Consider the following 15,000-nt stretch of genomic DNA (forward strand, 5'->3'; position numbering starts at 1 on the left):
TCTCTTAATTTTATTCCTAATGTTCTATTTTTTCTTATCAACATAAGATTAAAAATTTTGTTCTTATGTTTTTAAATATTTTCAGAAACATCCGCCTTACTTACGGCAAAAATGCTAATTTTATTTTGGTGTCTTAACCTCCCTCCCCAAAAGTTTTTGCTGAGGAAGAAATGAGAGAGAAAGAGAAAGGGAGAGATAATGAGAAAGAGAGTGAAAGAAAGCGATTTACACCCCATATATATATATATATATATATATATATATATATATATATATATATATATATATATATATATACTAGCAAAAGTACCCGTCGTTGACTGGGTTCAAAAACAGCCTACAGAAAATGGACTCTGATTTATGAAAGTATTATAGGTTATGAAAAGGAAGGGTTGTAAAGAGATAGCTTCGAATTCAAAACCAAAGCAAAATATGATGAAAGTAAAAATAAAATAGATAAACCCCATAATTTATGATACCATATCTGTTCACACCGAAACACTTATCACAATATTCTGTGGATCTATATTAAAAAACCTTGTTAAACTTTTTGACATATTTCCATTCTATGGAGGTCAGGCGTGAACGAACACCCCATCATTTTATTATACTATATTTCTTCAAACTGAAAAATAATTATCAAAGTATACTTACGCAGATAGATATGAAAAGTCTTTATTAAAGTTTGTGCCTATTTCTATTCTATGGAGGCCAGGCGCAAACGCAGACACCACAATTTTATTATACCATCCCTATTTAAGTTAAACCATACTTATCAAAATATTATTATGTACATCTATATCAAAAACACTTGTAAATGTTATTTTTTAATTTTTAAATTTTTTATTTCCATACTTTGTGGACCAGGCGCTTACGCAGACACCACAATTTTAATGAGTCATCATTATGCCAGATCAAACATACCCATTCCTGTGTCTCGATACATCTTCTATCATTATATGTGATTTTTTCTATATTTTCTATAATAGTCAACCATATATTCGTGACCAAACACACACACAGACGTTCAGCTTTATATATATATATATATATATATATATATATATATATATATATATATATATATATATATATATATATATATATATTGAAATAGATGGATGGATATTTTTCTATTTGGATTTGCTTTTCGCATTGTGGATTGGATGTTTTCGACAACTTCAACCAAATACAAAGTTATGAAAGCAAAGATCTGCTTGATTATGCCGAAGCAACATCGGGTGTCCTTGCTGATAGTTGATTTAGAAAATCGACTATTATTATAAAAAAGTAAAATGTTAGATCATGAACATTATTATTTTGATACTGTAATGTAGAAAAAGGTATGTAGAGAGAATATTTGAAACACACGAATGTTTACTAAAATGTATAAGTTAACTTAAAAACAATAACAAGGAAAGGATGTGGTGGATATAAGCAGAGGGGGTTTTCAAAAACAATAAATTCCACCAAAAAACGTGACTGGAGATCATGTGCTGGGTCTTTGTGTGGTCAAGTGACGTAAACACAAAGGAATAGTTACATATATACAAACAGAGTTAGGAGACAGTCAGTCGGTGTCGAGAGAGGGACAAAGGCGGTCCTCAGATTCAAGATGGCTCCAAAATGGCGATAATCAGAATCAGCGTCGAACCTTTTAAAAGGGAAAAACACTCTGGGATAAAAAGTTGCCGAAAATAAAATCCGAGGCTCTGTCATTTTCGTGGAAAGAATTTTTATTGTAACTTTCCGTTAAATAATACCAGAGATGAACCAGACATGTTCTTAATTGACCAGGTATTAAAGCCCCCAAATACGTGTTATTTGTCCTTTGTGTTGTAAAAGTATTTATGTATATGCTTGTCGCGTAATTAAAACTGTAATTAAATGTACATACACGCAACGAAATCTAGACGGCCATAGACGAACACAGATATATACACACGTAATGTAGATGATTGTGAAACGTATATAAATTCTGTATATGTACATTTATTAGAAGAACATTTTATACCACTAAACAATACATGACACACATATATGAATAAAATACACTGGTTTATACTCCCGACAATACAACAGATGATTTCATTTTGTCGCCTGAAATTCACAATATATCAGCATATTTCGGATTTATCTTTGCCTTAATTTTAGTGGACGGCATGTCTCACCATTTTTCCACACTTACATAGATATATATACAAACATTTCTTAGTCATGATAGTTCTTTGTTTGTAGGAGACTTGACTGGACCGAGATACTTTTGCAAAGTTGAGTCGCTTCTGTTGTAATTTACATATCATATAATCATATTCACCAATTATTTTCAGGCAAGCCATACGGTAGACAAGACTGTGCCGAGTTTTCAAATTGTGTCATTTCATATTCTCAGACTGATATCCTTCTCTCTGAATAGTGTTTTTCGGTTGAGAGTTTCTCATAAGCTGTTCATCTCCCTTTGATATGTATTGGTGTTATTATATATTGCCTTTGCTTGATGTTGGAAAGAGATTTATTGAGTTTGCATAAATGAAGGGGGTCCATATACAATTTCGGTGCGCCCACATACCATCAGGAAATGGAATAATTGAGAGGTTCCATTGCACAATAAAGCGCATTGCAGCAAGAACACGGTGCACGATCTTGGAAGCAATATATTGGCACAATGTTATGTCCAAGGACAAGACTGATACAACTGTATCTACTAACCTAATATACAACTATAGGATTCGTGTTAAGCGTATCGATAAAGTGTTGGTGCCTGATAATGCAGTTTCTAGCCCATACGAGGAGGGAGATGCTGTTTGGGTGAAGAATCTGCAGGGAAGATGTATGACACAGCTCAGCAGACATACGATGATGAAATTAATAGCCCACACTCAGTCTCAGTTAATTGAATACCACGCCATATAAAATTGTGTGCTCAGCATGCCAAACTGATTGATCTATCCATGACAAAATTACATCCTCAGATGACGAAGCCCCACTGCTATATGAACGACCAAATGGAGCAAGCTCCTTAGAGAGTGACGCACACAACGATCTATGGGAAGAGAAGTTCAATGATACAGCAGACGAAATCTCCACTGAGGAAGTTCCTAAGACAGTCCGTTATGACAGAGCTCAGGCAAAAGAAGCCTGCCCAACATTGCCATTTTTGTGATCTCGAGATCAGGGAGAAGTATGACGTGGAAGCGCCAAAGAATTGTGTGTTATTGTCTTAGTCAGGCCCACTTACAGCAAAATGAGATCATCGAAGGGCTAGAAAAAGACGACGCCAGAGTCATTGAGGTTGCTTTACTAGTGTGTCGAGTCCTATCGACAGAATTGTTCACAGTGTTGGGTTGTGTGGACGGAGTTGTTCGCGATCGCATAGGGCATGTCGATGGAATTGTTTGGGATTTGCCGGGTCGTGTCAACGGAAGCATTTAGTACTTACTGTATCAGGTTGTATCGACGGTACTGTTCATGTTGAATCGTGTATATGGAAGCGTTTGGGTTACATTTGTTGTTAAGTTGATTTGATGGTTGCCGAAGTCGTACAATGTATTTTTGTTGTTAGTCTGTTCCGTCTCGTCTCTTTTCCCTCGTGAAGCTACACGAATGATCAAACAAACATCCCGAGACAATTGACAACATCTGTTCTATTTCGGGTTAAATCTTCTCTAGAAGTTCCTCTGATAATATTTTATATGTCCTCATCAACATTTCACTATTGTTATTTATTTCTCTAGCACGTGGTTATTATTCCTGAGTTTAATGGTTGCCTACCAGTATGCACGGCTACACGTGAACTTCTGAAAGGCCACTGGTTTGAGCAACTGTCCACTTTTATGGCAGTTGAGTATTATATATAGAAAGAGAACCTTGCTACGTGTTCCGTGTTTAGCCCTTTCAGATATAACATGTTTAGTCCCTTAATTCTTTGCTGAGAGCTCATATTAATGCCTATAAGGTTCAACTGGTTAATGACTTTTTCTTATAATTATTTCCAACCCCCGAGAGATATCAAGTGCTGAGGACGTCATCACTAGAATCCACTGTGATATTTTCTGATTCTTCAACGAGGATGCATCCATTATTTTTTTTTATATTTCTCAACTCACCAATGACTTTTCTTTAATTTTCAAATTTCGATCACTAACAATATTGTCACAACATATTTGAATTTTACCAGCAAATGCGTCACTAAATTCCAAGCTTAAACTAATTTTTGTTTAAAGCAATTATCGTAACAATTATCACCATCACCGTGCACCATACTCCTATGACTATAGCAATGGATTTGAATAGCCTCTGCTGTACACATGTAACGTGATTGCCCCTGGGTAATCATGTTACATGTCATTGCTATAGTCATTATGTAAAAATAAATAAATAATATGTAGAAATAAATAAATAATAAAGGTAATAACACTCAAATATTTTTTCAACAAAAAAGTAACGAAAGATGGCCGTCTATTGCTGAAAATACCAATAATTCTTTACAAAAACGCTGTAAAAATATGATCCAATCCAAACAAATATGATCCAATCTAAACAAATATGATCCAATCTAAACAAATATGATCCAATCTAAACAAATATGATGCAATCTAAACAAATATAATCCAATCTAAACAAATATAATCCAATCTAAACAAATATAATCCAATCTAAACAAATATAATCCAATCTAAACAAATATAATCCAATCTAAACAAATATAATCCAATCTAAACAAATATGATCCAATCTAAACAAAGATGATCCAATCTAAAAAAAGATGAATCAATCTAAACAAATATGATCAAATCTAAACAAATATGATCCAATCTAAACAAATATGATTCAATCTAAACAAATATAATCCAATCTAAAGAAAGAAGATTCAATCTAAACAAATATGATTCGATCTAAACAAAGATGATTCAATCTAAACAAATATAATCCAATCTAAACAAATAAAATCCAATCTAAACAAATATAATCCAATCTAAACAAATATAATCCAATCTAAACAAATATAATCCAATCTAAACAAATATAATCCAATCTAAACAAATATAATCCAATCTAAACAAATATAATCCAATCTAAACAAATATAATCCAATCTAAACAAATATAATCCAATCTAAACAAATATAATCCAATCTAAACAAATATAATCCAATCTAAACAAATATAATCCAATCTAAACAAATATAATCCAATCTAAACAAATATAATCCAATCTAAACAAATATAATCCAATCTAAACAAATATAATCCAATCTAAACAAATATGATCCAATCTAAACAAAGATGATCCAATCTAAAAAAAGATGAATCAATCTAAACAAATATGATCAAATCTAAACAAATATGATCCAATCTAAACAAATATAATCCAATCTAAACAAATATAATCCAATCTAAAGAAAGAAGATTCAATCTAAACAAATATGATTCAATCTAAACAAATATGATTCAATCTAAACAAATATGATCCAATCTAAACAAATATAATCCAATCTAAACAAATATGATCCAATCTAAACAAAGATGATTCAATCTAAACAAATATGATCCAATCTAAACAAATATAATCCAATCTAAACAAATATAATCCAATCTAAACAAATATGATCCAATCTAAACAAATATGATCCAATCCAAACAAATATGATCCAATCTAAACACATATGATCCAATCTAAACAAAGATGATTCAATCTAAACAAATATGATCCAATCTAAACAAATATAATCCAATCTAAACAAATAAAATCCAATCTGAAAAAATATGATCCAATCTAAACAAATATAATCGAAACTAAACAAATATGATCCAATCTAAACAAATATGATCCAATCTAAACAAATATAATCCAATCTAAACAAATATGATGCAATCTAAACAAATATAATCCAATCTAAACAAATATAATCCAATCTAAACAAATATAATCCAATCTAAACAAATATAATCCAATCTAATCAAATATAATCCAATCTAAACAAATATAATCCAATCTAAAGAAAGGTGATTCAATTTAAACAAATATGATCCAATCTAAACAAATATGATCCAATCTAAACAAATATGACAAAATCTAAACAAATATAATCGAAACTAAACAAATATGATCCAATCTAAACAAATATGATCCAATCTAAACAAATATGACTAAATCTAAACAAATATGATTAAATCTAAACAAATATGATCCAATCTAAACAAATATAATCGTATCTAAACAAAGATGATTCAATCTAAACAAAGATGATTCAATCTAAACAAATATGATCCAATCTAAACAAATATTATTCAATCTAAACAAATATAATCCAATCTAAACAAATATGATTAAATCTAAACAAATATGATTAAATCTAAACAAATATAATCCAATGTAAACAAATATGATCCAATCTAAACAAATATAATCCAATCTAAACAAATACGATCCAATCTAAACAAAGATGATTCCATCTAAACAAATATGATCCAATCTAAACAAATATAATCCAATGTAAACAAATATAATCCAATCTAAACAAATATGATCCAATCTAAACAAAGATGATCCAATCTAAACAAAGATGATCCAATCTAAACAAAGATGATCCAATCTAAACAAAGATGATTCAATCTAAACAAATATGATCCAATCTAAACAAATATGATCCAATCTAAACAAAGATTATTCAATCTAAACAAATATAATCCAATCTAAACAAATATAATCCAATCTAAACAAATGTAATCTAATCTAAACAAATATTGTCTAATCTAAACAAATATGATCCAATCTAAACAAATATAATCCAATCTAAACAAATATAATCACATCTAAACAAATATAATCCAATCTAAACAAATATGATCCAATCTAAAAATATATGAATGTAGATAAAATAAAAATGTTTACCTATGCATTGGAACATCTTTCGAACTCTGGCTGTTTTGAAGATATTCTTTTTTAGAACTGCGTCGGCCAAAAAGCTTATAGATATGTGAGCGAAGAAACGGCTGATGAATGGAACCATAGATATTATTCCATTCTGAAATGGAATGGTGAAAATACTGCGTTTGAATAAGTAAATAATTTAATATATGTATACAATCATAGCATTGTTTTTGATATTTTGTTAAACAGATTTGGTGTTTTCTGAGATGACAATCCATAGTAAATATATAGGAATGACATCAAGATAAATATTCATTCAATGATAAAAATGTATCTGAAAAAGGAATAACATTTTTCATACAAAAATGAATCCCACAAAAATAATTTACAAAAAAGCAAAAATGGTGTTCACGTGCCCTCGCTTTCAACTACGTCTGCTGCACATCCAAATCATCTTGTGCGCTCCAAATTGCTTTTGGCGCCAAAGTAAAAATCATGCTATTTTATGCTCAGCTTTCCTGCCCGTTTCAAAATGTAGGCGAATAATTCCAAATTCTCAACTGACGCACACACAGTCTCACATATTGTCACCCATTGACAAAACTAACTCTCACAGAATCTCGAAATCTGCCGCACATATGTATTTGATCGTCAGTCTCAAAAGACAAAGGATACACTCTGTAAGGGCAGTTGCACGTGTAATTGTGAGGCAAGGGTTGTGCAATCCCCAGCCACACCTCTCCTGAATCGGCACTGTTTGAGTCCAGTGGCAAGGAGAAGTCCAGGACGACTGGAAACAATGCCGAGATAAGCGGAGAGCACATAGAGCACATAGAGCACATAGAGCACCTGAAAGTCCCAAATGGTCACCCATTTAGTACTGACCAGTTTCCACACTGCTTAACTTTGGTGATCCAGCGGGAATTGGTGTGTCATCATGATTATGCCGTACTCACGTATGTATTACACTCCCAGGAAACAAACTATAAACACATCCACTTATTATTCAATTATTATTAATTTCGAATGCACCACTGCCAAATCTAAGAGCTTACCGTTAATTTTATATGCTGGGTATTTCTGCTCACACGGTAATAGAACTTCTCAAATGCATTTGTAATGTTAGACTGTATAATGTGTTAACTTTAGTCAAAATTGCCATTTCCTTTTTTATTGGATTTTTTTAGATTATCGGTTATCAATAGTTATCGAAGTATTCTTATACAAATCCTATCTAAAAATACTGCACATAAATTACATTTGAATAAAAAAAATTTAAAATCAGCTTAGAAGCAAAGGAGTCCATAGGGAAACAACTCGAACACACACACACACACACACACACACGCACACACACACGCACATACACACAAAGCTTCTTATTTATATATATAAAGTAATTTGTGCATGTGTGTGAGTACAACTCTCCTACAGCCCAAACTACTGGATCGATCATGACCAAACCTGGCATGATGATGGTCTCCTACCGAGGGATGATACACATAATTTTCAAGGTTTAAGTCAAAAATCAAAGCTATAGCCTATGTATAGGTTATAAACCATAGCCCATATATTTTCCAAGGTTAAGGTTAAAGATCACGCTAATATCCTATATATATATATATATTCTGCTACGACCCACACCACAGAAATGATGAGGACAAAATCTGACATGATGAGGGTTTCTGACCTAGGGATGTTGCACACTATTTTTCAATGTCAAGATAAAATATTAAGGGCGGGACTTTGCTGTACCTTTAAGTACTCGCAAAGTGGTTACCTGAGCATACAGCAAACATACCAGGGCAAAGCCCTGGTATGTTTGCTAGTATATATATATATATATATATATATCTATATATATAAAAATGTAAATGTTGGTTCGTTCGGAGTTAATTGTCTAAAAAACCACTGAACGGATAGCTTCCACGTTTTGGTATAATATGTTTACTATATCTATGTGTGTTTTTATATATTCCTTTTTAATTATAACATTATACTTAATTTTTCTATGATAAATAGGTGGATTTCTTTTTACGGAGAGGCCATTTTTTTATTTAGGGACAATTATTTATTACCGCTTCCTGTCACGTGACCAGTGTTACAATTTAGCGGTTTTCCTGCTAGATCTGGAGATTTCGTTTACAATCTAGCGGGAAATTCTAGAAAATCTGGAGGTATTTGGCACCCAGAGACACCCGCATTAGATTGCTTGAAAATACTTTAAAACATAAAATAAACTCATGTATGTAAGTAAAAAAAAGTAGCATTTATTGCCTTTGGCAACAATTATTTATTGATTATTTGTTTTGTTTTTCACCTTTTTTTCGACTAACCATTCTTAAATCTCACTATAAAATCGATTTTTCCAAGTACATTTTAGGTGGGTGGGGGGCATTCCAATCTCCCCGAAGGGGTTTGTATTACTGTACACGGGTTTGTATTGTACACATAGATTCGAAAAAGTTGTCAAAAAAACAAATATATAACAAATAAATGTTATCAAAGGCAAGATAAGTTACTTTTCTGCCAAACTGGCTAGCGATTTTCTGGACATTTCTTTCTCCTGATCTCGCGGTTTTTTTTAAATCTCAGTTGACAACATTGCATCACTAAAAAACACCACAGGCTTAATGTAAACAGAATGTGTTTACAATATCGGTAAATTTTCAATGGGTTTATTGATAATGTAACCATGTGATTGAACTTTAATTTAAATTAACCACACGTGGTCGAAAAATGAATGCCGACGCTCAAAGTGTATACACATTTTGACTCCTCCCTTTACTTAAAAATTCACCAAAAATCAGGAAATTAACGAATTTTAATGAAAATTGCAGTATTTTTCAAATAATGATCGCAGAATATAATGAACTAATTATTTTTATTTAACGCTTGGTGAAAATGTTTTATTTTGTTTAAACAAAAAATACCTTTACTAAAGTTATGGTTTTCAGTAGTAAATAAAAAACGCAAGAATTTATTTTTGCTTTTTTTAAAGCATCGTAATTTGTAACAATAAAAAATAATTTTTACAGTAACATTACGAAAAAAGCCCCTAAAGTCCGTATTAATGTATTCGATGTAACTCGAAGAAAAATGAATTATCGGATACTATTCAGGAAATTAAAGATTCAATTAGATTCCTATTTCAGTCACCTAAATTATTTAAGGTGAAATGAGTTTAGGAATTTATAGCCAAACCTAAATATTTTTTTTGGGTAAATATCCAGATACGCTACTACAGAACACCGACCACTCTAATTCGTTTGAGGGGGGGATGTGATGTTGGGGCGTGCGCGCGCCAACATCACATCCGCTCACAAATGTTTTTCGAGCTGAATAAATATGTTACATTGAATAAAAACACAAAAAATGTATCCAGTTTGGCAGAAAAGTAACTTATCTTGCCTTTGATAACATTTATTCGTTATATATTTCTTTTTTGACAACTTTTTCGAATCTATGCGTACAGTAATACAAACACCCATAAAATGTTGATTTAGTGTTTCAATATGCTTATAAATTACGACAAAACTTGCTGAGTATGCACTGTTTTACGGTTGTTGTAAAAATGGAACGAAAACTTAAATTTCGCTTCATTTTAATCTTTCTTAATTTTTTGATTGTGCCCCCCCCCCAAACGAATATAATCAAAACAGTAACATTCAACAATTGTACTTTATGTATATAAAACACAACATTTTCCGAAGATTTTACTTTGTACATTGGGGGCGCGAGCGGGGGGGGGAGCGGATGTGATGTTGGCGCGCGCGCGCCCCAACATCACCCCCCCCCCCCCAAACAAATTAGAGTGGTCGGTATTCTGTAGTAGCGTATTGCGATATTTACCAAAAAAATATATATATATTTGAGTTTGGCTATAAATTCCTAAACTCATTTCACCTTAAATAATTTAGGTGACTGAAATAGGAATCTAATTGAATCTTTAATTTCCTGAATAGTATCCGATAATTCATTTTTCTTCGAGTTATATCGAATACATTAATACGGACTTTAGGGGCTTTTTTCGTAATGTTACTGTAAAAATTATTTTTTATTGTTACAAATTACGATGCTTTAAAAAAAGCAAAAATAAATTCTTGCGTTTTTTATTTACTACTGAAAACCATAACTTTAGTAAAGGTATTTTTTGTTTAAACAAAATAAAACATTTTCACCAAGCGTTAAATAAAAATAATTAGTTCATTATATTCTGCGATCATTATTTGAAAAATACTGCAATTTTCATTAAAATTCGTCAATTTCCTGATTTTTGGTGAATTTTTAAGTAAAGGGAGGAGTCAAAATGTGTATACACTTTGAGCGTCGGCATTCATTTTTCGACCACGTGTGGTTAATTTAAATTAAAGTTCAATCACATGGTTACATTATCAATAAACCCATTGAAAATTTACCGATATTGTAAACACATTCTGTTTACATTAAGCCTGTGGTGTTTTTTAGTGATGCAATGTTGTCAACTGAGATTTAAAAAAAACCGCGAGATCAGGAGAAAGAAATGTCCAGAAAATCGCTAGCCAGTTTGGCAGAAAAGTAACTTATCTTGCCTTTGATAACATTTATTTGTTATATATTTGTTTTTTTGACAACTTTTTCGAATCTATGTGTACAATACAAACCCGTGTACAGTAATACAAACCCCTTCGGGGAGATTGGAATGCCCCCCACCCACCTAAAATGTACTTGGAAAAATCGATTTTATAGTGAGATTTAAGAATGGTTAGTCGAAAAAAAGGTGAAAAACAAAACAAATAATCAATAAATAATTGTTGCCAAAGGCAATAAATGCTACTTTTTTTTACTTACATACATGAGTTTATTTTATGTTTTAAAGTATTTTCAAGCAATCTAATGCGGGTGTCTCTGGGTGCCAAATACCTCCAGATTTTCTAGAATTTCCCGCTAGATTGTAAACGAAATCTCCAGATCTAGTAGGAAAACCGCTAAATTGTAACACTGGTCACGTGACAGGAAGCGGTAATAAATAATGACCCTAAATAAAAAAATGGCCTCTCCGTAAAAAGAAATCCACCTATTTATCATAGAAAAATTAAGTATAATGTTATAATTAAAAAGGAATATATAAAAACACACATGGATATAGTAAACATATTATACCAAAACGTGGAAGCCATCCGTTCAGTGGTTTTTTAGACAATTAACTCCGAACGAACCAACATTTACATTTTTATATATATAGATAATGTATATGTGTATATAATGTATATGTGTGTATATATATATGTGAATATATGTATATACATGTGCATATATGTATATATATCTGTATATGTATATATATATATGTATATATATATGTACATAGTGTATCAGTATGCATATATATATGTATATATATACGTATATGTATGTATATCAGTATATATATATGTATATATAGGTATATATATATATTTAACTATATGCATATATATGTATATATGTATGTATGTGAGTATATATAGGTATATATGTAACTATATGCATATATATATATATATATATATATATATATATATATATATGCATATATGTAGACACCGCAAAAAATGGCCGAAAAATCAAGTTGTTGTTGTTTTTTAAAACGAAATTACATTTATTAAAATCCATTATTTTGAGTAACTTTTTTTTCCAGAAAGATAAAACGCTGAATTTTATCATATAGAAAACAGAATAATGTAAAAAAGATTTCTACTATTTTTAATTAAATTTTAAATGTTAAATTTTCCCAAAAAGTTAACAATTGACATTTTTTGTCTTGCACAAAAAACGTACATAAATATTTAAAAAAAAAAAAAAAGGTTTTTGAAATAATTGATTTATTTATTTGTTGTCTAACTAAGATTTAGGGTGATTTTCTATGAGAATATGCAAAAATATTATAATATAAGTACCTGGATTTCAAATAATTCCACTTATTCATATAGGCAACCAGTTACTTCGCATCGATCTAGACAATGTTTATGTTTGTACTTAATAAAAAGCAAACTATGGAAACCCAAACAGGCCAAAAAAAACTTATTTTTCAATGACGAAAATTTCAATGTATTATTAACGCTGAGGCTGGCGAGTACCAGATGGGTGACCATCTGTATGAGTTTGGTTTTTAATGTGTATGTGTGTGGGGGCCAGGCTCCCCAAAATGGGGGAGAGGGAATTTAAATCAGAATAAAAAAAATTTGTTTCAGCGCCTTTGGTCCACCGTAGTCGAAAGGCGGCAAACGTTTTCAAACGGGATCGAAAAAATGATACTATTTTTAACACAAAGGGCACAATATTTATCGATTTTTTTTGTATCGATTCTTCAAAGCATGCCCTGTTTAATAATCATCATGCATTTTTCGGCTCGCTAAAAAAAATTGTTAATTTATTTATCAAAGATTTTAAAATGGCTTTTTTCGTATAAATATTAATTTTTTTTTTGTTTTGCTTAACTTAAATTAATTATGTTACTTAACATATTCGCCGAATTTCACACTTCAAAACTCAAAAGCGGGATAATTAAACACAATCGAAGTTCTGATATTCAGACGTCAAAATAAGGTATGCAAACATTTTTTTTTAATCTATAATCCTGTCCCTTACAACAACATAATATGTTTTGTTCAGATTCAGATGATTATTTTAAGCATATTTGGAACCCACTCCAAACAAGGGGGGTGGTTGTAAGCAAAAAATAAATATATATATTAATATCGATATGAAAAATAAGTACATTGTTATAAAGTTCATTCTTTTCTTAATAATCGCTGAAAATTTCGTATTGATTGGATAATTACCTGATTTTTGGTAGATTTTTAAAAAGACAGTCTATCAAAAAGTATTACCTGCCCTCCCCCCCCCCAGTTTTGGCCGTGCCTACATATATGTATATATGTATGTATATGTAGCTATGTGTATATATATGTAGATATATATATATATATGTGTGTAGATATATGTATATATGTATATATATATATGTATATATATGAATATATATGTAGATATATACGTATATGTTTATATATGTATATATATGTATGTATACAGTGATGATCATATTTATTGGCACGGTAAAATAAAAGTTAAATTTTGTCTAATAAATTCTAAAAAAGGGATTAAATTAAAGAAAATAACAAAGTATATTATGTATTTTTAACTGCCCTTTCCGATGCAGCAATCGGATTTTAGAAAAAATAAATAACAAAGGAACAACAAACATAATTGCAAAAAACCCTTGTTCAAAATTATTGGCACGGCTTTGTTTTTCTTTTAGTATCAGTATAATATCAATCAATTTCCGGTTTACGTGCTTTCTGAACATTTTATAGCCATATTATGCTTGTTTAACGCTAATTCAGTGAATAATTTTTTTCAGATAATTTTTAGATAGCGATTTATTTAAACTATTATAAGTGACTAAATTATAATTTTCAATCGCCATGGTTAAAACTAAGGAACACAGCGAAGACGTCAGGAAGCTTGTTGTAGCATGCCATACCAATGAGGAGGGCTATGATAAGATTTCAAAGAAGCTAAACCTTCCCAAATCCACTGTTAGAGCCATAATAAACAAGTTCAAATCGCAAGGCCACGTTATGAGTTTAGAGGGTAGAGGGAGAAAAAGGATTCTTTCCCCAAGAGATGAACGGAAAATTGTTCGACAAGTAAAACAAAACCCAAGGATCTCTGTTGGGGAGATTGTTGATGAACAGAGCACCTCTGGAGTGAATGTATCTCGACATACAGTTGGTAGAGTTTTGAAGAGAGCTGGTTTAAAAGCATGTCGTCCGAGAAAGACTCCCTTATTGAAGCCTATGCACCTGAAAGCAAGGCTAGCCTTTGCAAAACGTCATATTGATAAAGATGTTGCATTCTGGAAACGTGTTCTATGGACTGACGAAACGAAAATAGAGTTATTTGGCCATAATAAAGTGTCTTATATTTACAGAAAATCTGGCGAAGCTTTCCTGCCTAAGAACACCATACCCACAGTGAAGCACGGTGGAGGCAGTTTGATGTTTTGGGGATCCTTTGCTGCCTCTGGACCAGGGCGACTTGTTAAGGTCACAGGTAGTATAAAAAAGGAAGATTATGTTAAAATATTGGATGAAAACCTGA

The 15,000-nt window shown here is 31.2% G+C and overlaps 1 protein-coding gene across 1 annotated transcript in view; it reads right to left on the minus strand.

The window, feature by feature from the left end:
* Nucleotides 1-15,000, minus strand: part of LOC145260987 (sialin-like) — a 58,293-nt gene that overhangs the window by 16,287 nt on the left and 27,006 nt on the right. The window contains exon 2 of the mRNA XM_080119117.1: nucleotides 6,895-7,027. Within this exon, the coding sequence (XP_079975243.1) occupies nucleotides 6,895-7,027 (133 nt within the window). The remainder of the gene's footprint in view (nucleotides 1-6,894; nucleotides 7,028-15,000) is intronic.

The sequence above is a fragment of the Euprymna scolopes genome, chromosome 37 (genome assembly GCF_053919585.1).
Source record: "Euprymna scolopes isolate OS-2025 chromosome 37, ASM5391958v1, whole genome shotgun sequence".
Lineage (NCBI taxonomy): Eukaryota > Metazoa > Mollusca > Cephalopoda > Sepiida > Sepiolidae > Euprymna > Euprymna scolopes.